The sequence below is a fragment of the Podarcis gaigeae genome (assembly GCF_964106915.1).
Source record: "Podarcis gaigeae genome assembly, chromosome: 8".
In the NCBI taxonomy this organism is placed as follows: domain Eukaryota; kingdom Metazoa; phylum Chordata; class Lepidosauria; order Squamata; family Lacertidae; genus Podarcis; species Podarcis gaigeae.
In genome coordinates, this window is record NC_139684.1 from 61,952,511 (window position 1) to 61,977,141 (window position 24,631).

Consider the following 24,631-nt stretch of genomic DNA (forward strand, 5'->3'; position numbering starts at 1 on the left):
GTCACAAAATTGCTTCTATCATAGACACAGCCTCGTAGAAGGCGTGTCACTACCTTGCAGGAAGAGGGCGGGAAAAGATGCCCAGGTTTCACCCTTCTGAGAGCCTCAACAATTTTCTTTCTTTCAAAAAGCACAAGTTTCTAGGCTTTAGGGCTGCCAAGGTATGCCTGAAACCTCCAAGGTCAAAGGGGGCACCTGACCATGATATCCAGTAGTCCAAAGAGTGGCCTGCATAGCTCCTTGGCTCACCTGCTCCCACCCAACTAGCCAAACTGGAATAAATTGTTCAGAATGATGCAAATAAAATCAAATTTCAAAATCTGTGCAACTGATGGGATTCAGGATTTCTTGGCATGGCATTGTAATTACGGGGGGGGGGGGATTTAAGGAGTAGGCAGCACCCTGATAGCAGACATTTACCCGAGAAAGCAGACAACCTACAACTTAGGGGGCAAATATTTTTGCTGCACATGCACCAGTGTTTCGACACAATAAACAGCAGGGGGGAAAGACACATATCTATAACAATACCATGCCAGGCAGCCGTGACTAAGGGTGGCTCCCCTGAGCACACTATGTACCTGTTCTCTTGAGTTACCACTGCACACACTTCTTCCCCTCACACATTATGCCTCTCACTAGGAGACATGTCACTTACATGCAACAGACACATCTAATGTACAAAGTGTGAACTGGTTAGCCTGTGGGGGGCACAAAGTGATCTGCAGGACATTGTTCCCAGTTCTGTGATTTATGCCAGCCTGTGGCTACATATATATATTACCCACATGTATTTATTACAGTGACTAACATAAGAGAGATATAGCAAGTAAAGACACAGAGGAAAACATTTTGTTTTGCTTTAAGACTTTAATATTTCTGTTATGTTAGTCATCGGCATAAATAGATGGTTGTGGTGATTAATGGCATCCTTCTGGGATCTAGCACAAACTTGTCTGGAGTGTTGTTTGAAGCTTTAAGAGTCTAGTGTGTGGGTGTGTATCTCACATTTATATCCCATCTTTCCCTTGATGAACTCACAAGTGGCAGACATGGTGCTCCCTCTCTCCATTTCGTCCTCACAGGAACCCTACAAGATTGGGTTAGAAACAGTGACTGGCCCAAGGTTACCCAGGGGGCTTCATGGTCGAGGGCGGATTTGAACCCTGGTCTCCCAGGTTGGAGTCCAGCCCTCTAACCACTACACCACACTGGCTCCCTGCAGATATTTGTGTATTTGCCATCTTCAAAACCGCTGATGGGAAACCCAAGGCAGGGCTCAAATATTTCATGCCTGCTATTCTCCTCGTGCTGCAGCATAAACCAATCCTCCACCTTAACTCCCTCCCCAACGATGGTTCAATAAAAGTATTTTTTAAGAAATAGGGTAAATATTTTACAGAGAGGTGAGCCACTCCAAGGATGGGGCTGGGCACCGCTTTAAGCAGATTGCTGCAAAACAAGCAGCCGCAGAGAGCAGAGGGTGAATAGGAGCATGCAGCCATGCCCCAGATGTTCATCCTGCTTGCTCTGCCTATATAGACTGTCATCCCTCAGAATTCTTGCACAGCAGCAAATATTTATAACCTGCCCTTAACTGGAAAACGGAGATCGCTGTCAGTTTTCCCAAGCTTCTCAGAAAGCAAAATGAAAGAAGCAATGCATGCTGGGTGTACTTGAGATTGTACAGCTACATGTTCATCATTCTCAGTTTTCATTTTTGGGAGATGAAACTAGCAGTTCTTGTGGACAGAGTATTTTCTGAGATTGTGTAAAATGCTCAACTTTTCTCCCACTCCACTTTGGTCCTGGGCTGCTGTTGTGGCGTCAGTGTCATTTTATCCCAGGTGCTGCTCGTTTTCGTCACATCCTAGCTGATCCCACCCCAACAGGGACCACGTAGTGAACAGGATGACATCACAGTGCTAAGTAGCCAATCTGAATGAGGATATCATTGAGGGCAAGTGAGGGCGATGTGAATGAATAAGAGAACAGAGGAACAGAGAAACTTGCCTCATACCGAGTCAAAGCATCTTGTTCACCTACGGAGGGACCCATGAAGGAACTCTCCCCACAGATTTCAGTACTCTGAGAGCACCTTTCCCCGCAACACCCAAACCTTTGGACGGCAGGAAAGTGTTTCTGCCATGTGTGTCAGCAGTGAGAGGCATGGCTGTGGCGCCCGTCCATGGTGGGGTGTGCGCTTAGCCCATGTGCCTTCCCACCCTCTTCACCTGGTCTTTGCTCATCGGGGGGCATATCAAGTATAACTCCTTAAAGGCACTACTGGTGCTCCCCAAATATTTGGGGTTACAGTTCCTGTTGGGCCCTGGCAGCCTGGCCAAAGTCTGGAGGCTGATGAGTGTTGCAGCACAAAATCTCTGGAGGGCACCAGGTTGGGGAAGGCTGTACCAGAAAAGCAAGGCAAGGCATGGGAAAATACAAGAGACAGATTCCAAAATCTATAAAATCATAGCCAAAGTTATACAACTAAAGTGACACCACTAACAGGGGGCAGCTCCCTACGTCTTCCCCAGCCCTCCTTGGAGATGCTGGCAGGGACCATCTGCATGTGGAGTAGGTGAGATATACACCTGACCTTTCCTAAAAGAGAACCCTTTTCTCATGCTAAGGACGAATAAGCTGGATGCCCCCCTCCCAACTGATCAGGCTCTGTGCTTTCATCTCCTTGCTCTCTGTTTCAATTAGTGGGCTTTATTTGTGTGGGCTTTATTGATGCCTGTTTTTTGTTTGTTGCATTTCTTGTGTTTTCATTGCAATGTGCTGGGCTGCATCTATATAACAAAACACACTATCTTTCCATTTCATTTAAGTGAACATTAAGCAGCACTTTTTACACTGTTAGATACACTCTATTTTAATGTTGCTTGGTCTGTGTACACACCATACATTTAAAGCACCCACCCACCCAAAATCCTGGTTTACCCCTCATAGAGCTTTAATTCCCAGCACCCTTAACTAACTACAATTTCCACAATTTGGCAGAGGGGTGCTTTGTTTTTTAAAATGTCTGGTGTGCATGCAGCCTTGGAAATCCACCTCAGTTAGATGCTCAAGCACGGCTTCTCCCCACCCGCCCTCAGTTTCCTAATGCTGGTCCAAACGGCCAGAAAAACGGTGGACAGAATCCAACAATGCATGAGCAGAACTTCCAGTCGTGCAACTGAATTGTAGCTTTCTCTCCTCTTGGTGCAGTTTGTGTGCACCCCCAAAATATGCTCTGGAGAGTTCCCCAGCCTCCTAGAGCAGAGTTTGAGGGTGTGCAGGTGACTGGAGGGGGCAAGAAAGGAAGGCGAATTCTCATTGCATGAGTGGAAATCTCTTCTGCTCATGCAAGAGACACCATGGGATGCATGCAACCCTGTTTATGTGATGGTTTATGTGCCTGTGCATTCTGTCTTCTGATCCACACATTTGATGTGCACACCTGTATGAGAGGGATGCTTCATTCTTATGGTCCTCCCACACTTTTGGTGGGCAGGGGGAGGGAGCTGGGATGACTGTGGGAATCTGGCATGCACAGGTACGGATATTGCACATACACCTAACATGCCAGTTTCATTGTTCTATACAATGGGAGATGTTTCACTAGCAGCCTTTGTACATCTTCCAATTGTGTGATGTGAAACAGCTGTTGTTTAATCTGCCTGAAGTAACAGTGGTAAAAAGGATTGTGCAAGCGATTGCAGCCAGGGAGGAGGTGGCCCTGCATAATCAAATGCTATCAACTGCAAATGCACCTGGATTCTCTGGTCTGGAGCACTGGCCACCCTGACTGGTTACTTTAAGTGGGAGAGAAGAGGAGTGCTACCCTACGAATTCTGCTCAACCTCTCAGTAGTGCTCAGTGCTGCTGCCGCCGCCCCAGCAGTGCTCTCTGTGGGCTTGAAGGTGCAAGCACTGTGCCCTTTGCATTTGGAGCATGGAGTCTTCAATTTATGCAGGTAGCTCCCACCTCGCTTGCTCTCCACTCCACCTGAATCAGGAGAGGATATGTGTATGTGGATCAGTGCCTAGAAGCAGGAATTGTCCAGATGAGAGCCCCCATACTGATAACATGAAGGTGCTGTCTAGAGGCAGTTCCCAGGTCTGGGATTTGGGAAGACAAGATAAAGGCTTACAGGTTCAAAGGTGCAGTTGAGATAGTGAAGTCACACATTGCCTCTTTTTAATGTGCGGCTGAAATGGACAGGTAAGCAGGTTTAACTTCAAGACAGACAGAAGGCATAGATTAACGAGCTGTGCAATTAAGTCTCTGGAACTTCCTGCCACAAGGCATTGGGATGGCTGCTAGCATAAAGTGCTCTTTTGAAAGGATTAGGGAACTAATAGAGTAGATTGGCATTTTGTTGACAGTTTACCATCTACGTCCCCACACATAAATGTTTCCATAAAAAGAATACTGACGTTTTACCTGTCAGTAACTCTGTTTTAAAGGCCCAGTTAATGCTGAGTTTTGCTTGTGATGTTTGTGCTTCTGTAGTTAAATCCACTAATATTATGTCCTTATTAGTTCTCCACCTATTTCAATATTCTGTGTTTGAGCACCTCCACCCACCCAATATTAATAATTCTGAACATTTGTGCTCTTTCAAGTGTTCAAAGCATGACACATGCTTTGTCCTGTCTCTCCTGTCATCTTTTAAGACAAAAAAGGCTTAAAGACTTTCTTCATCATGAACATTGTTTCATGCACACAGACACACAAGCCTGCAACGCCTGTTTTCATTCACCTATTCTGCCCCCTTTCTTTTGCTACAATTTCTAGTTTCATTTATCCAGTGGCTAAGATCTGGCGCCCTATTACGTGCACAAGTGCTGTATAGCATGCCTAGGGCTGGATGCCTGACCTGTACACACTTACCTGAGAGTAAGTCCTGTTGAAATCAGGCTATTTACCAATGGGTAGACATGTGTTGCCCAGGGTTCTGGGGCTACATATACATCATACATTTAAAGCACCTGACTTCCCCCAAAGAATCCTGGAAACTGTAGTTTACCCCTCACTGATCTAAATTCCCAGCACTCTAAGCAAACTGCAGTTCCCAGGATTCTGTGTGAGAATGGTACATATGCAAAGCCTAAATCTGCTAAATTATGCCCCTTAGGCGAGCCTCACCCAGACCAGATTTTTGAAAAGGATATCTGCTAATGAACTGTCGGTGAATAGGGGTATATAAATATTTTTAATGAATAAAAAAACAGTCATTTTCACGTGTCCCACTTGTGTATATTAATGTGGTTAAGGTGGGACTGAAAATTCATGTTTTTACAGAAATCACTACACAATGATTCTTGACAACCCAAATTGCAATTCATTTTGCAAACAGCAGAAAACCAAATTCTTCCTGTGTTGCAGGACGTAGGACCCAAACCAATGGATTCAAATTACAAGAAAGGAGATTGTTCTGACTAAACAGAGGGGAGAACTGTCAGATGGTAAGAGCTGCTCAACATGGAACAGAAGACCTCAGAACATGGTAGCCTCTCCTTCACTGGAGGGTTTTAAACAAAGGGTGGATGGTCATCTGTCAGGGATTTGTTAGCTGTGATTCCTGCGTTGAAAGGGGTTGGGCTAGATGACCCCTGGGAAGCCTTCCCATTCTACAATTCTGATTCTACGTAGTGCCCCCAGTATACAAGGTGCTTTGCAGAATCTCATGAGCAAGAAGAGGGAGCAGCCCATTCTCTGATGTGCAACAGATGAAATAGCATGAACTTTCTCTCTCCCCCCTCCCCCTGCTTTTTGCAAGTTTTATAATCTGGCCGTCCTACAGCATGACTAATTTTTACTGCCCACGTGCAAGTTATTTTTAAAACACAGCACAAATAGACAAATATTGCTTGTGTCCATTTTAAATTTAAAAAATAATAGTACCACTTAGGCCTGTCATATGGCAAATGTAGGCACCCTCCTCCGCCTTGGAGATACACCCCTGAATTGCTTCTTTCCAAGAGTCAAGCAACCAGCTGCTTGGAAAAAGCTATTAAACATGAACCTCTTATGGTTAACCACTGGAGGGTTGCATCCCTTTTAGTCGTCCAGGCCATTTTCAATTAATATTTCCCCAAGATGGGTTTCTTGGTTATATTGATGCAGGAAGACAGCATCAAACAAGTTAAAAAGACAAACTTTCTCTCTCTCTTTCTCACACACACCTAAATATATATATTTTAAATATATATTTATGTTACATCTCTCAGCCAAAATTTTGGAGGCAACTCACACGACATAAATTTAAAACAATATTAACAATCGTAAACTTTTCTGGAAGCTTTTCATCTTCCCACGCATTCCGTCCCATCTCACCCAGTTTATTCACTACCATTTGCGGGGGGCGGGGGGCAGGAAGACAGATATTTTATGCCGCACCCAATCTCGGTAGGGCAGTTTTGGGGTGTGTGGCATCTTTTTCTCTTTTTTTGAAAAAGCAAGGATATCGATCCGTATATGATTTGAGACTTCTTTCAACCACCCTGTAGAAGAGAGGCCAGGGTAAGAAATGATGAAAGGAAGATTGCAACACAGTTGTCTCTCAATACATCCAGGGATTACATCTGCAAAATAATGCTTATTCAAGAAGGGAGGTGGGGCTTGGCTTTGACTGGAGGGTTAGGAAACTAAAGCACAGCTCCCAATCCACAAACAGTTACCTGAGCTATAGTCAAAGCATGTTTACTCACAAGCAAGCCTCATTTTCTTCAGTTGAGTTTACCCCCAAACTAATGCAAACTAAGTACTGGAGTCTGAGCTTAACCACATTTACAGTAAAATCCTATCCACAGATGAGGGCTAGTTGAAGACTCAGATATATGTGTGTACAGAACTGTGAACTTGCTTGGTTTCACTGGGACTTAAATTCCAAGTTAATGTGTCTAGACTTGTAGGCAGTGCAATCATAAAATGGGAATGATCCCTCACTTAAGTCAATAGGACAGCTTGCTTTAGAGTAGAGCTGCAGAGAATCAGGATCCATATAATCCATGGGGTTGGTTCCCAGGAGAGTTAATCCTGAGTCCCCCACCCCCACCCCAAATTGGGTATGCAGATTGGAAAAGTGAGAGACTTTGAAAGCATTTGATGCAAAGAAAGAAATACTTCTCAGGCTGGGATTCTGTATCCAATGAAAAACTGAATGAGGCTTACTCCTGAGAACACATGTATAGGGGTTACACACTGTACGGGTTGCAGCCAATGCAAGACCTCTCAGAGTAGATCCATTGCAATTAACAGACACGTTTGACTTTGTTTCATTAATTTCGGTGGGCTTACTCTGAGTAAAACTTAGATACAACCCATTGAAATGAAAGGACCTAAGATATCCATTTATTTCAGTGGGGCTACTCCGAGTATGACAGTGCTGGAAACAACCCCTCGAGGCACGCTTAGAGCCCAATCCTCCTAGTCACGTCTATGAAAAGCCCCACTGCATTCCATGGGGCTTAATCCCAGATAAACGGAGCAAAAATCGCAGACTTCCTTGGGAGTAAACCCCGTGGAACTTCGCTCTGGCTGAGTAAAAGTGGCGGTTGAGATGGGGAAATGGCCCTGATCAGACAGAGGAACGGCCTCCCTCGAAAGGTCGGGGACTCTCCTTCCTTGGAGGTTTTTAAAAAGAAGTTGGATGGCCATCTGCCAGGGATTCTTCGGCTGTGATTCCTGCATTGTAAGGGGTTGCAATAGATGGCCTTTGGGCGTAGCAAGGATTTATTTTAGCGGAGCAGGCTTTATGTTTGGGGGGAGACAGAACCGAGTTATCTGTGATGCAGTTGGTCAGCTAGTTAAGTATTTGTATTTATTTACTTGATTTAGGGGGGCGGTTGCTCCCACCGCACCCCGCTGGCTACGCACATGAGTCCCTTCCAGCTCTGCAAATCTGCGATTCTATTATATATCCGATCGGGGTTCTCCTGGCAGAGAAGAGGCGGAGAAGAGACTCAGCCGCCGCCGCCGCGCGCTCAAAGACGCAGAGCAGCTTAGCTTCAGATACAAGGAGAAGAATCCCGAGGTCGCCCGCTCTGCGCCTCTCGCCACTACGATTATGAACACTGCTGGTAAATTTCACCCTGTGTTTAAATCCGTTCCACTTCTACCATTTTCTCTGGTTTGTTTGATTCCCTTCTAACAGATCCAACAACCCACAGCAGAGAGAGACAGGGAGATTCAGAGGCTGCCTGACACCCCCTCGACATTCCCCATGGCGAATTCTCCACTGAAATCACTTGTAAGTCGCTGGGCAAGTTGCCCTAGGCGAGATAAAGCGACTGACAAATTTAATAAATAAACCAATACTTCAAGACCAAATGGGTTGTCAGTCTAGGGGGCAATCGAAAGGTTCAGTTTCTCTATGGAAAATATGTGTGCGTTTTCTCCTTTTTCTTTCGAGATAATAGTTACCTCGGAACTTTTTATGAATTTTCTATTTTGGTGATGGCATTTCTCAATTTCTGCCTTTCCTTCCTTGTCTTAAGGGTGTCAGCCACCATTAAAGCCCTACTCCGAGTAGACTCGTTGAGATGACTAAACTAAAAGACACTCATTTGATTGCAGGGCGTCTCCTACTAATCGGTGACTCTTCACTAAGTTTTCTACCGGGGACTCCGAATACTTCTCTAAAGATGTAAATGCTCTATGACACTTTTAACTGTCATCTTTTCAACCATCCTGTGTAAAAAGAAAAGAAGAGAAAACACCCTCTCCAACTATTTCACTCAGCAAAAAAAGAAAGAAAGAAAGAAAGAAAAAGAAAGAACAACACAACCCCAAACCCGGTGCGAGTTTTCAGCTTAATTCCGTAACATTTTCGAAAGTCGAATCGTTTCGGACTTCCTGAAAATGCAAGCAAACCAATACAATATAGTATCGAGCTTTTCACTTCCGACTCTGGCGACTCACACGTGTCAAATTCAATAGAATCGCAGCCTCACCGCGCAATTCCTACGCATATCTGAGTCCTGACAAGTGCAACAGGTCTTACTCTCAGGTAAGCGTGCCCACGGTTGAAACTTTAAAACTCTCATCCATTAAAATATTTTAATACAAACATTTTTTTAAAAAACAAAACCTCACCCATTCAAAACGAATGGCTACGATCCTGGGCACATTTACTCGTGAGTAAGCTTGGGCAGAAGGGGAGGAAAAGAGACCGTTTTGGAGTGTACCCTAACTTTTATTTATAGAAGCGAGGGGATCTCCCCCCGCCTTTCCCGGCGCGGTGAAGACGTTTAAAAGGCATTGCCTGTCATCTTTGATTATTATTTTTGAAACCCATCTCCCCTTCGGCTATAAATGCTTGGCGAACACCTGGACGTGCCAAGGAAATTGCTCCACAGATTTTGGGGAGGGGGAAGATGCATTTTTTTCTGGGGCATTTTAGGACTTTGAAAAGTGTGGGGGAGGAGAGCCACAGCAAAAATCTGGGCGCGGGGGGGGGGGCGAGGGAGGGGGTCCCATGAGTCGATCCCATCCAAGGAGGCCCTCGCCTGCGATCGATCAGTTTGCCTGCCTGCCTGTCTGCCTAGCACAACGAAATGTGAGTCTCCTCGTTCCTCTTCTTCCTCGCTGACTGTTGTACAAGATGCAGCGCGATCCAGCCAAATGGAGGCAGCAGCATTGGAACCCCATGCTCTGTCAAATCTTTGGGAATAGGGACCTGAGGCAGGCTTGTGCTATAAAGCGTAAGGCATCGTGTTCCAGAGATGGTAATCAATATAATCTCAGTTTGATCAGGTCCATCACTCATCGTACTCATTTTACAGAAAGGGAGCTGAACCAAGGCCTACCAGGGAAAGTCAGGGCAGAGCAAGAAACCTGAAGGCAGATGTCCCAACTCCAAGCTGGGTTTCCAGTGGAGCCAAGTCACTTCAGGAACCTTTCAGTATGAGGATTCTGCCTGAAGTAATGTCATGATGAGAAGGTGTTAAGCATGTCCAGACTAAATATGCCGGACTACAGCTGTGCTGGGAGCTGTAGTGGAAGCCATCTCCAGGGCGCTAGGTTGGGGGAGGCTGGCATAGGCAAAGAGTGCCTTTGTCTCTCACCAGCACAACCAATTGGCGAAGGCAACGGAGGGGAAGAGCTTCTAGCTCCACCGCAGAGACGCGGGTTCGAATCCCCACTCAGAGAGGAAAGTCACCGGGCGGCCTGGGTCTCAGCCCAACCAGGGTTACTGTGGGGATGGGGAGGGAGAGAACCATGTGCGCCACCTTGAAGTCATGAAAGAAAGGTGGGATATGAATGTGATGGATAAATACCACAGGATTTGGGTGGGCTGCACCACTCGGTGCACCCAGGTTGTATTTGAATTAAGTGGCAAAAACACAGTTTAGGCCAAGGTTTTTTTATCAGTGACAAATTTCTTTGCCTTGGCTCGCTCCAGATCCTCTCCCTCAAGAACCTGCCTGGCTTATGATGGCCCATAGACCCAGATGAGAAAATTTGTTTCATCCCAAGGGCCACACTCCTTTCTGGATAACCTTTTGAGGGCCATGTGTCGGTGATGGGAGGGGCCAGAGGCAGGAGCGGACAGAGCAGGGAATGCCCATTTTAACCTTTCTACAAGAGGCTAGTAGTATCTACACACACACACACACACACACACACACAGAGAGAGAGAGAGAGAGAGAGAGAGAGAGAGGCCTCACCTACCCATGCTTCAATCAGGCAAGCAAGCAGCATTATTGGAGCGCAAGGACACCTTCCACTAGATCAAAACACCCCAGGGGGCTGCAAAGCAGGGCTGGTCAGGGGTGTGGCTCATCTGTGTAGTGTCCTGAGGGCCAGAGAAGTCTGCATTTGGCCCCCAAACCTGAGATTCCCCCTTCTCTGCCACAGGTTCTACTTATTCAGGCCTGAAACATATTTTCTCTCCAAAGGGGCGGGAAAACAGTTTCTCCCATGCTTGGAAAAAGGGCGTTGGTTTAGAGCCTGCCTGCCAAAAGCCAAGCTAACTGGAGTTTTCCCAAAGAAACGTTTTAAAGCCAAGCTCATTCCATTTCTTGGACTTCAGATCTCTGGTGGGCAATATTCTTCTGAGAACACTTCGTCTGCCTCCCCCTCCCCAAAATATAATTTGCTTCTTGACAACGGATTGCGTTTCTCCTTCATTCAGACTGGACTGCGTGTCATTCTTTTGGGAGATGCCTGGCCTACTCTTCAATAGCAGAATCGGATTGGGCAGGAAATGGGTTTAATTAGGGCTGCAGCATTGAATCAATTAGATGAACTGATGCAGGGGAAACACTTTCAACCCACTAAAAAAGTACCCTGGTTAATTGAGCTGCAGTTTAATTGTTATTTTAAAATACAACTGCTTCTGAAAGCTGTACATGGCCATTGCAGCCTTCACCTTCCCCCGAGAGGAAATACCTTGTGCATTATCCAAAACAGAAGTAGTATGATTTTATTCTCCAGACTTATTGTATTGACTAGTGTGCAGCTTTAGCAAATTGATTAATCAATCAGCAAATATTGGCTTATTTGGGAAACAGACCTAGTTCCAGTTCCCTGCTATTTAATTGGGGCGTAGCAGGATGAATGTCTGTGTTTTGCCATCATTCTGGCTTAGGCTGAAAGTTCAGTTTAGGAGTTTAGAAACTAGGTACAATTGGGAGAAAGAAAGACATTGGACTGAAGTACTTGTACATTCTCAAGTATAGGACTAGTTTTCTGCATGGCTTGTATACATTTCTCTTGTATTTCAACAAGATCTGTTAGATCAGCCCAGGGCCTTTGGGGGGGGGGCAGTGGGGAACATTTCACCATTTACATTTTAGTTGCTTAGTCATCTACCTTTAAATCCGTTGATTAAATGTAAACGAATTTCGCTATCACTAAATACTAATTGTGTGAGAAAGTTAAGAAAAACCGCTGCACATTGTCCATTTCTGTTCTTCCCCTCGCCCCATTTCCTTGTACTATGCTACAGTAATGCAAAAACAAATATCTTCAAAGGATGCCTCTCAGCCCCACTTATTCAAAAAGGTTCTGACCTATCAACCAACTAACTTAACAGTTGATTAACGGCCTGACTTAAATTGTTAAATCTTGCGCCATTACCAAAAGTCATGGGTTGCTGCAATTCACATGAAATCGCAACAATAGCTGGACTGGGGAATTCAGCTTTTAAAATGTCTCCCTTCTGCTATCTACACATGTACACACAAGAGACTTGTGCTATTTTGTACTAGAACACAGATAAGAATACATCTGTGTAGCATAAACCACATTATGAAGGTCGTACCTTTCCGCTTTCAAATACACAGACCTGATTCACAGTGAAAGCTATTAAACTATGGTTTACATTATGTACGAACCCAGCACCCTTCCTTAACCATGGTTTGCCTGACCACTCCACCTGACATACTCGCAATACCACAAAGGCACAAGGCTAGAGCAACTGGAAAATGAACAGTCCATGATTTCTTTTATTGTCTGTGGGACAACTCGTGGTTTGTTCAACAAACCATGGCTTAGCCTTTAACAAACCACTGTTTAGTGTTACGTGTGAACCAAACCCTATACAGAATAGGAAATGTATAAGTCCACTTCTTCCATGTATTTTAAAAGGGAAAGCTGGTCTGGAAACACCTCTGCCCTTCATAATTTATGTCACGTGCAGGAATCTTATACTAGGGTCTTCCTATCAAAATGTGATAATAATTTTAAATAATTATAGAGTGTTCTCTCCCCCCCCCCCAATCTCCATGTACATTGAACAAACTATCTCATCTTTTCCCTGTCCTTCTGCCAATGCATTCAGTGCATGATATGTTGACTTATCCTTATGTTGTCCTCACAACAACCCTATGAGGTAGGTTAGTATGGGCGAATGCATACGCTGAGAATTTCACAGGTGAGTGGGGATTTGTATCCAAATGCAGTCCTCTGTACACACCACACCACACTGGTGTCTGTTGGCTGGTATTATTATTCCAATATTACAAAAGGACTGTTGCCTGTGATTTGTGGCAGACATACAGTATGAACAAGGGATTTCCAGTTAGCTCTCTTAGCCATGATACTACACCATCAACTGTGCCATCATTCAGATTCTAGAACATTTTCCCCTACCTGGTATTTCCAAATGTTTTCGACTACAGCTCCCAGCTGCCTGGGGCTGATGAGAGTTACAGTCCAACACATCTGGAAAGCACCAACCTAGCAAACCCTGACCTAGGAAGTTTAGAGTGACACCTGCCAGAACCAAGACTTTTGGGGGGGTTGGCTTCTTGACTATTTGGATCTTTTCAGAGCGTTCAGAAGATGGGAATGACTTTCTCCCTTTGGCTGTAAAGTCAGCTTTAACACTGTGTCTCCTTTTGTGATTTGCAACACCACTGTAGTCTGCCGGTTTAATCTTACGCTATTTGTTTTACTGCAAATCTGTGCATTGCTGGCCTTCTTAGCAGCTTGAATTCATAGGATCATAGAGTTGTGGGGTCAAATGATAAATAAAAAAGCAAGCTAAGGATCAGTGTTATTAAAAGAAGTAATACACAAAAACACACACACGGTTCGGGAGAAGTTTGCGAAATAACATTACAACTGTTCACTAATAAAGACAAATAGCTGGGTAAGTATGGACCCAGATTCTACCTCCTGAAGGCTCTATTTTGATCTTACAGGTGTTTTTTCTCATACCTACTCACTTTTACTGAAGAGCTGAGCAGAGTTTTTCTCGACTCCAGGTCTGCTTTGATGAGATTTCAATTGGAGAGTTAGCTGATCACTCTACTGTTGCTCCCACCACCCCACTCAAACCACACCATTCCAGGAGTTTGATTACCTTAAGAAGCAGCATAGATCACTATGCTTACTAATCATGCTTTCCTAGAACATAAAACGTTCCAGCCTATATAACACACAATGCCATGTTCTGTCCCTGCCATGTGCTAGGGGTTTATAGGTAAGGAACAACAGATCCTTATCTCAGGCCTTCAGAGAAGCACCAGAGCACATTAAACAATGGCTTGATCTAATAATGAGCTTTCTAGTCAAGAGAAGGAAGTGTTCAAATTCCCCTCACCACCCAGGGAAAAAAACAAACAAACAACACTCAAATTTACTGATGAAAATGTTGAGCCTATCACTCTCTTTCCTCTTTCGTTTTGTTGTTTGTGCAGCCTGACTTCAGACATGTTTACTCAAAAGGTCCCTCTATTGTCCTGCGGGCTTCATCCCAAGGCTGGTGTCACTATGACTGAAATAAATACAAAAGGTTCCATCCTGAGCTCTGTGCACACCATAAATTTAAGACACATCCCACACTCCAAGAATCCTGGAAACTGTAGTTTGTTAAGGGTAGACTATAATTCCCAGAATTCTGGAGGTAGGTGTATGCTTTTAATGTGCTTTAAACACATGGTGTGGACTTAGCCCTGTCTCGTTAAGTCACCAAATTTTATCCTCTTGATATTTGGTTTTCACTAGTGCATTACTGAATCTAAGGTGGGTTGCGACAGCAGCATTAACACCATACAAATGTGTGGTAGGATAAATAAAAATAAATAAATGTAGGAAGTGGGTCTCCAAACGCATGTTTGGGCTAATGGGGGTCCCATGGTCTGAAAAACATTGAAGACTATTGCATGAGATATTAAGTGGCATCTGTTCCGATGATCATTTTGACAGTGTACAGGTGTGCTGTACAAAATGCACTAGCTTTACTTACTTACACACACACACACACACACACACACACAATTTCCCAGTGGTCTTACAAGTCCTTTTCTCACTTCTCCAAAACCATTTCAGGTCTACAGCTATTTCTGCAATTTGGAGATGAGCAAGCCTTTGCATAAACAAACAAAATCAACAATTTGCTCAGGGAATAATATATTTAATATATCTGAGAGGAGCATTCAGGAAGAGCCAAGGAAACAATCTCAGACTAGACGGGAAAGCTCTGCCTCCTCGCTTGCTTTCTACTCCAAAATCCAAATGTCTTTGCCTCAGTAACTATGGCGCATTTAGCTCTGGTGGTGGTGGGTACACTCAGACAGAGGCCAGCCAAAAATGCCTTGAGGGGGGTAAAGAAACAGAGAGACCCAAGCCTTAAAAGCCACCACCATCACCACAAAGCCCTTATCTCCCACACAGCAGCAGAGATAAGGGTAAATCAATAGCTCTCAGGGTCTGTTCTCTTCTGGAGTGCCCCCAAATCTGAAAACTGGCATTCCCATTAGGAGTGCCTAAACTGGCATTGATATGACACAGTTGGAAACCTGGGCAGAGGGAAGAGAAAGGGGGGAGATTTTATACACTTTCTCTCACACCCCTCTTCTCTCCCCCACTACAAGTCCACATGTTAGTGTTATTTTATATACATCTAGCAGCATTAGAGAATGTATTGGGCCACAGGTCAAGGCTCCCTGAACTAAGTACTTATGTTCAGGGGGCGGGGAAGTTGGGGCCCCCCAGGGCCAGGCTGCCCATGAGGCAAGGTGAGGCAACTGCGTCAGGTGACAGGGTCCACCAGGGCAGCAGATCTCAATGCCAATCTTTCTTTCTCCCCCACCCACAACCTTTGCTCCTGGTGTCGATCTTCCTTGACCCCTTTCTTCCTTGGGCACCATTGTGAAGTTTGCCTCAGGTGCCAAAAAGTATTGAGCTGTCCTAGGGTCCCCCTGTATCCCTCAACAAAAGCAGAGCTTCAGTCAAATCCCAGATCTGAAAAACGGCGCTAAGCCGATGGGCTTACGTCTAAGAGCAAAGATGGGGAATGTGAAGAGAAGCCAAAGTCTTAGGGATGGTCTCAATAGCCTGGATTCTACTACATCCAAACACAAACAAACACGAATTGGCTATGCCAAAGCACCCCGTCCTGTTCTGAATGTCAATTCCCATTTTCAAGCTTTCCATGCCCACCCCCTTCAAAAATTAAAAACAACAAAACCATGAAACCATCCCTGAATGAGACAAGTTTCCTTACCTTTCTTGATCACAGACTGGTCCAAGAGATTCATGCCAGTTTCATCCACAGCCTGAAAGAAGAATGGGCAAAGATTATTTACGTGGCCTCAGCATGCAGAGTTGTTGTGCAAGGATTACTGCAAGTATCCACATGAAGCGTTTTCAACATCTGAGACACTAGATGGGAATATAAAATTTAAGCTGTGTGGGGCTTGGTGGGAGGGATAGGGGGATATTAAGAAGCCAACCCACATCTCCATCAAATATAGGGGTTTCCTAGAGAAATTAAACATGGTTTTAAAAAAAAAAAAATCTGTAAGAGGAAACGAAACTATCTCCTTACAACATCTCTCTCAAACAGGAGTTTTAAAGAGGCGTTGGAATAGTTAAAGAACTTTTTCATATTTTGAGAAACTTTATTCCATAATTCAGAGGGAGAGAGAAGGAAAGAAAAAAAAAACCCCTGGCAGGCCCTTCCCCTTTTATTACTCAAAAGCAAGCAAAACAAACAAACACACACCAAGAAGACCATGTTTCTAGAGGGAAATAAACCTCAAGAGAATCCAGGACTGCTCTTTCAAGATACATGGCATAATTCAGCTAAAGGCAAACACTTCTAAACCCCATTGAGCCCCCATTAAGCCCCTATTGGGAGAGATTTATGCAACTGTTTAGCTCCCGTGGAAACATCTGGGACCCAAGCCTGCGATTCAAGCTTTGGAGCAAGCCCTTATTTGAATAAACTTGAATTCAGGAGTAACTATGAGCATTTGAATTGTATTTGCTTATTATTGTTTTTTGCTGGAACCAGGAGCCAAATTACTGCTGTGTTCAGGAGGAAAACAAAAACCCAAGTAGGAGCTCCCTCCCCGCATCTTACTTCCAGTTAACTATTACTGGGAGTTCCCTTCCTTGCACTTTCTGAGTATGTTTCAAAACTCAGAAAGTGATTGCTTCGAGACATCAGTACGGCAATTATGGCTTTTGTTTGTTTGGTTTTTAAACCTAAAAGGTTTTTTGTTTTGGTTTCCTAAGAAGCCACCCCACAATGTCATTTTCCCATTTTTGGTTCTGGACAAGTTGTTCAAACTGGTTCCTAGCAGAGAAAGTCCTCAGCTAAGCCAGCAACTCCCCCCCACCCCGCCTGTAGATATGTACCCAAAACGGCCCAGTAATTGCGCGGGTCCTTGACTGTCATCTCTCCTTGCAAATAGTTTTGAGATATTCAGTCGGTAGCCAACAAAAAGATGGCAAAATGCCCCGAGGAGAAAAGATTGTTGAAAATAAGAATGACAAAAACGACCATATGATTGGGAAAAGTCCATGATTATTTTTAAGCGTTTCACTTATTTAAAAGAATATAAATAAATCAGGGAGCTATGGGTTGTGTACCGCTTTAGAGCCATTGAAATGAATGGGCATGACTAACTTCGATGCATTGATTTAAATGCGTCTACTCTAGGTATAAGTTAGTCCGAGACAACAAAATTTACTGGCAGCAGCAGCAAAAAACCTCAGGTCCACACACACGAATACGCAGGAATAGCACGATCCTGCACAGGATTACTCAGAAGTAGGTGCCACCGAGTTCAATGAGATTCCTTCCTTAGTAACTTCTCAGCCTTAAACGTATTTTTAAAATGCAGGGGGGAGATTCTTATTGCTAGGGGTGAGCCATTCGGAATGAAGCGTTTTAAAATCCAGTTGAATTCAACGGGAGAGAGTGAAAAACAAAAACCAGTTTTTACTGAAACCTCCTATGGAAATCCACGGGATGCAAAACAACTCCGGCTAGAGATGGAGCCCTTTGTTAGGTCTGAAGGAGCAGCAATGCAAAGTAAGGAAAAACCCTGAGCCTACAATCCTAACTCCACTTACCTACGAGTAAACCCCACTGAATTCAGCATGACTTACTTCTGAGCAGACATGGTTAGGCTCGCAGCCAAAGTCCCTTACTTGGGAGCAAACATTGCCAGGTAAGTTGGGGGTGGGCAAATATGGGTGGAAAGGATTAAATTAATTTAATGCACTTCTTGAATCAGGGATCGTGCGTGATCCAAAACGGGATTCCCCTTTTCTACGCTTCCCTCAGTCTAATGTGTCCCGTCCAGCCTAATCCGAAACGGTATTTTTTGTTTTGTGTTGTGTTGTTTTTGCAGCGGTGTGTTCTGCTTGAAACCGGATCAAGACCTTTTGTTTGTTAGCCTTTCCAACGATTCTTGGCCGTTTTAGATCCGAGGGTGGGACGGGCGGAAAGAAAGAAAATCAGTTAAGGCGAGCGAAGGATTCGCAATGGCCAACAAGAGGCTTCTGGGTTTGACTCTAGAAGAGCGAAACCATTTTTCCCAGGGAAGGAAGAGAGTCGAATATTCTGAAAAACTGCCCAGTCGCGCAAAGCTAACAAATCCTGACCATTATCTCATTGGAAGTAAGTCCCACCGATTTCAACTTATCCGGTAGGACTTCAGCATTGGGGAGGTATTTTTCCCTCTCTGTGTGTCCCTCCCCCCGCCCCCGTGTTTAGTTTTCATCTTCGCCAACTACAGTTACTATCGCCGTTTTCTTACTGGAAAGTGTTGGAAATATACGTCCCATCACTTCATTTTAAAATAAATAAAACGCATCTGATCAGGTTTTGGGTAAAGACAGGAGTGAAGCTTGCATCTTTTAAGAACAATAACGATTTGGGGTATTTAGTAAAATGGCTTTCAAAGAAAGGAACTGTGAAAGACGCGCAGCCTCTCTTGAAGCAGGCAGTGATTTGGGGAGGAAGAAATGGGCAATGTAATACGATTATTATTATTTTTAAAGGGGGTGGAGAGAAGAGGGGGATCACCTAGGAGGCATTTAAAGTTTAAAGCTGACATCAAACCCTCGTTTGATATATTCGCCACCGTTTTACAATTCCCGGCGGTTGGAGAGGCTCGTCTCGGGAAAGTCTCAGCAGAGGAGAGGCGTTTGTTTATTTTCACTCGAAATAGGTTTCATCGAAATTCGACGTCGATAGGCGCGGGGACAGGACGGCGGGCCTGAACTGTGTGACGAGGAGTGGAAGGCTCCGTTGCTTGTACCCCATCCTTTTCTCCTGCCTTTCTTTCTCCCAGGGGGCTTCCCAAGTCAGTGACAAGCCAACCACCGACGTAAGCAGACACACACACTAGATTCCCAAGGGGCGGAGGAGAGCATTGAACTCGGTGGGACTTCTTTCTGCGTCAACCGACAGGCTCCGAGCAGCCCGCAATATTTGCTGGAGAAGGGGCTTGAAAGCCCCCCTCCTCCAGGTGGTTGCCACTGTCCCTTTTACTGTGCGCCCCTCGACGAGAGCGCCCGCCACAAGGACCCGAATTTTCTTCCCCTTCCCGGATATTCCCCCCTTTGATGAGCCGCCCGAGCCAACCGCGTGCCTACCTGGATGTCCTCGATGCTGTGGTGGCCCAGGGCGTGCAGTCCCAGCGGCCCGTCGCTCAGGGCGTGCGCCCCGTCGGCCAGGCCGTGGAGCAAGCGCGGCACGCCGGGGTAGTCCCTGCGCGGGTCCAGGCCGAGCGCGCGGTGCGTCTGCGATAGGAGGCCGGCGGCCGCTTCCTCTTGGCGCGCCCGCTGGGAGTGCCAGCTGCTCTGCTGGTGCTGGTGGATGGGGTTGATGGCGGTGTAGGGGTCGCCCAGCTGCGGGTAGCCGGTCTCCTGGCTCTGTGAGTAGGGCAGCGGCGGCTGCGGGTAAGGCGGCGGGAAGTAAGGCGGCTGGAAGTCCGAGGCCGGCGTGTGGCACAGAGGGGGAGCCGACGAGTACGCCGCCGCCTGGTTGAGCGACGACAGCTGGGAGAGGCGGCCTCCGGTGGAGCTCCCGCTCAGCCCATCGGAGCGGTCCTAGACACGCGAGCAGAGGAAGGAAGAAGGGAAGAAAGAAAGAAAGGTCACTGGAGAAAGCCACGCTGCCGGGGACTCTGTTCCTCCTGCCCTCCCTCTTTGCCGGGAGCGCACGGCTCCTCCGGGGACGCAGCGTCGCCAGGGAAGGGCGCGTTACCGGGCCTAAGATCGCAGTTCCCCGAGGGCCCCCTGCCTCAGAAACACCTGAGCCGCAGGCAAGGCGCATCTCCGGCCAGCCGAGCCCTCCTCCCCGCACCCCAGGGCAAGCCGAGCAGCCTCTGCGCCAAAACGCAGCTCCTGCCTTCGACAAAAAGCGCACCGCTTTGGGCATTCGACGGCGAGGGGCGGGAAACCACCGTCTAACAATCTCCGCTTTGCAGCTGGTCTGACTTTTCCGCTTAGAAACAAACTTTTTAAACTGTGAGGGGGAAAGCACCCAAGACACAACAAAAGCACGAGAGTTTGTTGCGGGTGCCCGGCAAAGGCACCCCCGGCCCTTTTCGCTCCCGATTGGGGAGATCGTCCTTGCTTTGTTTACTGTAATCTCCCCCTCCCCAAATAGCAACTGAACCCCTTCCCGCCCGCATCTCGTTTTGCTTTCAGCAAGGAGAAAAATAGTGAAATCCGAACGGGGAGGGGGAAGAGAACCAACAATGCGCAGCCGTTGCATAAATACTAATTTTTAAAAAGCCTTCTCTCTGTAGACAGCGGGTCTTTTATTTGCTAGTTGCAAACTAGCAGAAGCAGCACGTCGGAAAGGTCTCCTTGGCTTCTCCTCCTCTCTCCCCCTGCTTTTGTAATCGACTCCGCCGCCTCGGCGTGTCCCCCCCCCCTCCCAATCCTCCAAAGGAAAGAATTAAACCATCAACTGGGGACGCTGCGGAGCCCTGACATCTGGCCAACATTAAAGGGTGAAATCTCTCTTAATTTGGAGGTATAGGGTTCCTTCAATTAACTTTCTCTTCGAATGAGCTTGATAGAGAAAGCGGAAAGCGTATTTTCTTCTCTTTTTCCTCCTTCCCACCGTCCCCCGTCCGGCTCCCGCCCCCCCCCCCCCGCAAATGCGCGCACGCACACAAAGTCCAACTCACCATGGCGGAATAAGTGTGAACCAACATCTGGACAGCAGCCAAAAAAGCAACAACGAAAATCTTCTAGGAAAATGCCCCCAAACGGGGGGGGGGGTGTTTGTTGTTGGAGGTGGATGAGAATAACAACGACGAAAGCAGCCCCCAACCCAGGCGAAAGAATCCGTCAAAATCTGGTGGTGATCTGCGCTCCCATGTATGGCCTTCCCCGCCGGTAGCCCAGCGAGCGGCGCGGTGGGATGGTGGCTGCTTCTTTCCCCGCGAGCCTTTCCCTTTAACAGCCTATGCTCCCGAGTTCTTGCTCCCTCTGAGCCCAATGCAGCTCCATGGACTCCAGTTATAGAGGCGGGAGCGCGCCCAGAGCGCCGGGAGCGCGCGTTAAAGAGACAGAGCGCACGGCCGTCGCCTTGGGTGTTTCGAGGATAGATTCGGCTTCCGCAGCGACTTCAAAACGGCGTCTGAAAGCGCAGGGTCGGGGAAGAAGAGAGACCCAGCGCATGGCAGCTCAAATGTGGTGACTAGGAAATAAGTGGCAGGGAGCACGCGGAGGAATAAGCCAAGCTGAACCGAGTGTAGATTTATCTCAGAGGAATCATTTCAGGATCGGGCTGCGATCCTACCCGCACATAGATCCATACTGAATATAGTGGGATTTAATTCAGAGTGTAACAGACATAGGATCGAGGGGCAGGGCTGTATTCCTAGGCATAATTACTTAAAAGTAAATCTCACTAAACAGACTTTGATTCGGGACGCATCTTCCGGGCGAGTAGCTTTAGAGTTGCAGCGTTTCGCTTAGCAGTAAAGCTAAGTTAATTATCACTTAAGGCTGCAATCCTGTGGACAATCTTCCTTGAGAGCATGTCCCATGGAGCTCAGTGGGGCTTGCTTCCGAGTAGACTTGTATAGGCTTGCCCTGCTAGTAGATCTGCCTATCTCTGGGGCACAACTGTTTGCCAGAAATTCAAACCCTGCTTTGATTGTCGTTCTTAGCTTTTATTCCCACCTCCATGGGGAAAAAAAGATTTATATTTAATAAAAGGTGAAACTTCAGTAGCGGTCTGTTCTCGCTACACATCCCTTCCATTCCCACTTCATGCAACCTAAAACATCTGGATGTGTGGAAGTGCCGCTTTCACAAATGGCCAATGTTTCATCCTCGAGGAGAAGGGGCATTTTATATTATTATTGACTTTTTTATGACAATACTGCGGATTGTATCCTACCCAGAGTGGTCCCATTGAAATCAATGAGCATCACTAAGTTAGGTCCATTAATTTCGGTGGCTGTCCTCTGAGTATATTTGGTTGGCTACAACTTCAAATCCTCTTCTGCGTTTGTAAGGGCGGGTAGATTTGGTTTTGGCGATTTCTCATTAAACTTCAAAAGAGCGACTTAAATTTGTGAAAGAACGGGGTGAATGGGAGAGAAGGACCCGAGCCCCACTAGTGCCTGCCGTGTCCCGGGTGAGCCGACATCTGGGGGAACGCGCATGGCAGAAGAGCGGGGTCCCCAAGACTCTGACTCTCTTTCCTGGCTGTTGGTGGACGGGTGGGGAGAGAGGCGGCTTTCTCCGTGCCGCTCTTAGCTTTAATTTTATTAGGCCCAACAAGGTGATAATTCTGCCCCCACCTCCCCGCTCCCTTCCTGCTGCTTCTTCCGTATGAAAGACAGCAAGGAAAGCGAAGGCCCCGCAGCGATGGAAAAACATCGATCCGCCCAGCTAGCTCGCAGAAACTCTCAAGCGAAGCGCGACTTCCGCGGCTGCTGAAATGGACAAGGGCTTTGCTGCGCTTGAAAAAGCGCTGCAGTTTAGGACGCGTAGTAGCGGGAGGGGGGGGGAGTTGGAGCTTTCTTTTATTTATTTAAGGAAGGCTGGCTCCTTCTTAAAAAACGAAGGGCGATGGATAAACGGCATCCCTAGGAGAGAGAAGGGAGCTAGCCTCCACTTTTGATTCATCCTGAAGTTGCTGCTGTTAGGTGGGTGGTTGTGTTTTAATCAGGCCATATTCCCTTTCACAGTCGTCCCCCCCGCAGTCAAAAGTTTGAAAAATTAATTCTCGTCGCCGTTTTAATTGCATTGCACGTGGGAGCCAAGGCCACTGTTTTTCACGTGGCGCGTTTTCAGCCCCGCAGATTCAAGCGTGCTATCCGCTGAGTTCAGTGTGATTATTAAGCAAAGGCTGGAGCTGCTGGGGGTATTTAGCATCGGAGCTTTGCAGCAAGTTTCCTCGGAAGTAAATCCCACGGGGTCAGCCCCCGGGGAAACGACCCATACACTCGCAACTCAAGGCCCCAATTTGGATATTGAGACGCGCCTGCTATAGGATTGTGATGGGTTTAATCCTAGCGGCGCGCCTCGTTCCCCCGTCGAAAATGAATTTTAACATCGTTTTTTATTCAGGTGGGTGCGAAGGAAAGGGGTGAGGGGGAGGATTGGGCTGCGTGGTGGTGGTTGTGGTTTGAAGTGCAGCAATTCGCCCAAAGGCAGATCCTAGCAAGGGCTGAGTTAAGGGAACGTCTTAGGGCTCAGGTCAGATGTGTGCAGGCCTTGTAGTCTCATCGACTTCCAGGGGGCAGTTAAGGGGTGGGGTGGGGGACTGGAGTCTTTGCACAATAATACAAAAAGCGACTGTGACACTTTAAGTGCTGTAAGGTTTGCCTCTGGAATCTGTGCCCGCAGGATGGCACCCTTACAGTGCAACGTCTTCACTCAGAAGGAAGTCCCATTGAATTCAGTGGCACTTGCTCCCCGGTGAGTGTGCTCTGGACTGCAGCCTTAAGAATTCTCTTCATTGAGTCCGGATTTTGTCCCTGTGTTTGCCATATATACAAAGGCAGGTTGTTTTGAAAAGCTGCGCATCCAGAGAGTTACGAAACGGTGCTTACATTTCTGACCTCAAGAACAAAATCAATGCTAGAATAACATTGGAGTGCAGTTCCCTGGACGACCTTCGCCAGCCGGGCGCCCTCCAGATGTTGCCTGGGGCTGATGGGCATGGGCGTAGCCAAGGGGGAAAGAGGGGCAGCTACCCCTCCCCAAATCAAGCAAATCAATAAAAAATACTTAACTAACTGAGGTTCTGCTCCCCTTAATATGAAGCCTGCCCCACCACACATAAACCCTGGCTACGCCCCTGCTGGTGTGAATTGTAGTCCAAAATATCTGGAGGCCGCCACGCTGGCGAAGGTCGTCCTTAGTTCCTGAGGCCAAATCTGGGGGAAGGCCCACGATTATTATTTCTTAAGGACCAAAAGAAAACAGGAGGAAGTCCCGGTAGATCCCCGCCTTCTGTCGCAGGTGGCATGATTGGCCAGCTCATTTTTCAATCTTGCAAATACCTGAGAAAGCACAACTAGCAAACAGCGCATTTCCCTGCGCGCTGGTTAATAGGGTCTGCCTGAAATATCACTAGTACCAAAGACGTATCTCAGCATGCAGAAATTATCTCCGCACAGAGCAGCTGGGGCCCGAATCCCAGAACCCTTGGAGACATCCCACCCGCTGTAGAATCTATGACGCTTCAGCTAGATACAAACGTGTTTTTACACACACACACACACACACACACACACACACACACATGCACGAGGGACGCTCACGATTAACGTTTTAGGACTGCGCAATCTGCGTACCTGTGCGTTCAAGAAGTGTCGTGAACAGTCTGCGTGCCTAATAGCTAAGTGTGCAAGTGTACAATTTCACACAAGCGCCTGCACATGGGTAAAGACAGCTTGTACCTGTG

At 46.7% G+C, this 24,631-nt stretch overlaps 1 protein-coding gene across 4 annotated transcripts in view; it reads right to left on the reverse strand.

The window, feature by feature from the left end:
• TFAP2E (transcription factor AP-2 epsilon) overlaps positions 1-24,631 on the reverse strand; it is a 72,916-nt gene that overhangs the window by 42,886 nt on the left and 5,399 nt on the right. For 2 of the 4 annotated variants that reach the window (XM_083751808.1, XM_083751806.1), the window contains exons 1-3: positions 20,889-21,216; positions 19,342-19,797; positions 15,953-16,004 (exon numbers count right to left, since the gene is read on the reverse strand). In XM_083751808.1, coding sequence (XP_083607934.1) covers positions 15,953-16,004; positions 19,342-19,797; positions 20,889-20,915 — 535 coding nt within the window. In that variant the 5' untranslated portion in view covers positions 20,916-21,216. Of the gene's footprint in view, positions 1-15,952; positions 16,005-19,341; positions 19,798-20,888; positions 21,217-24,631 lie in introns of those variants that run through there. The other 2 variants (XM_083751805.1, XM_083751807.1) reach the window with 1 other exon arrangement.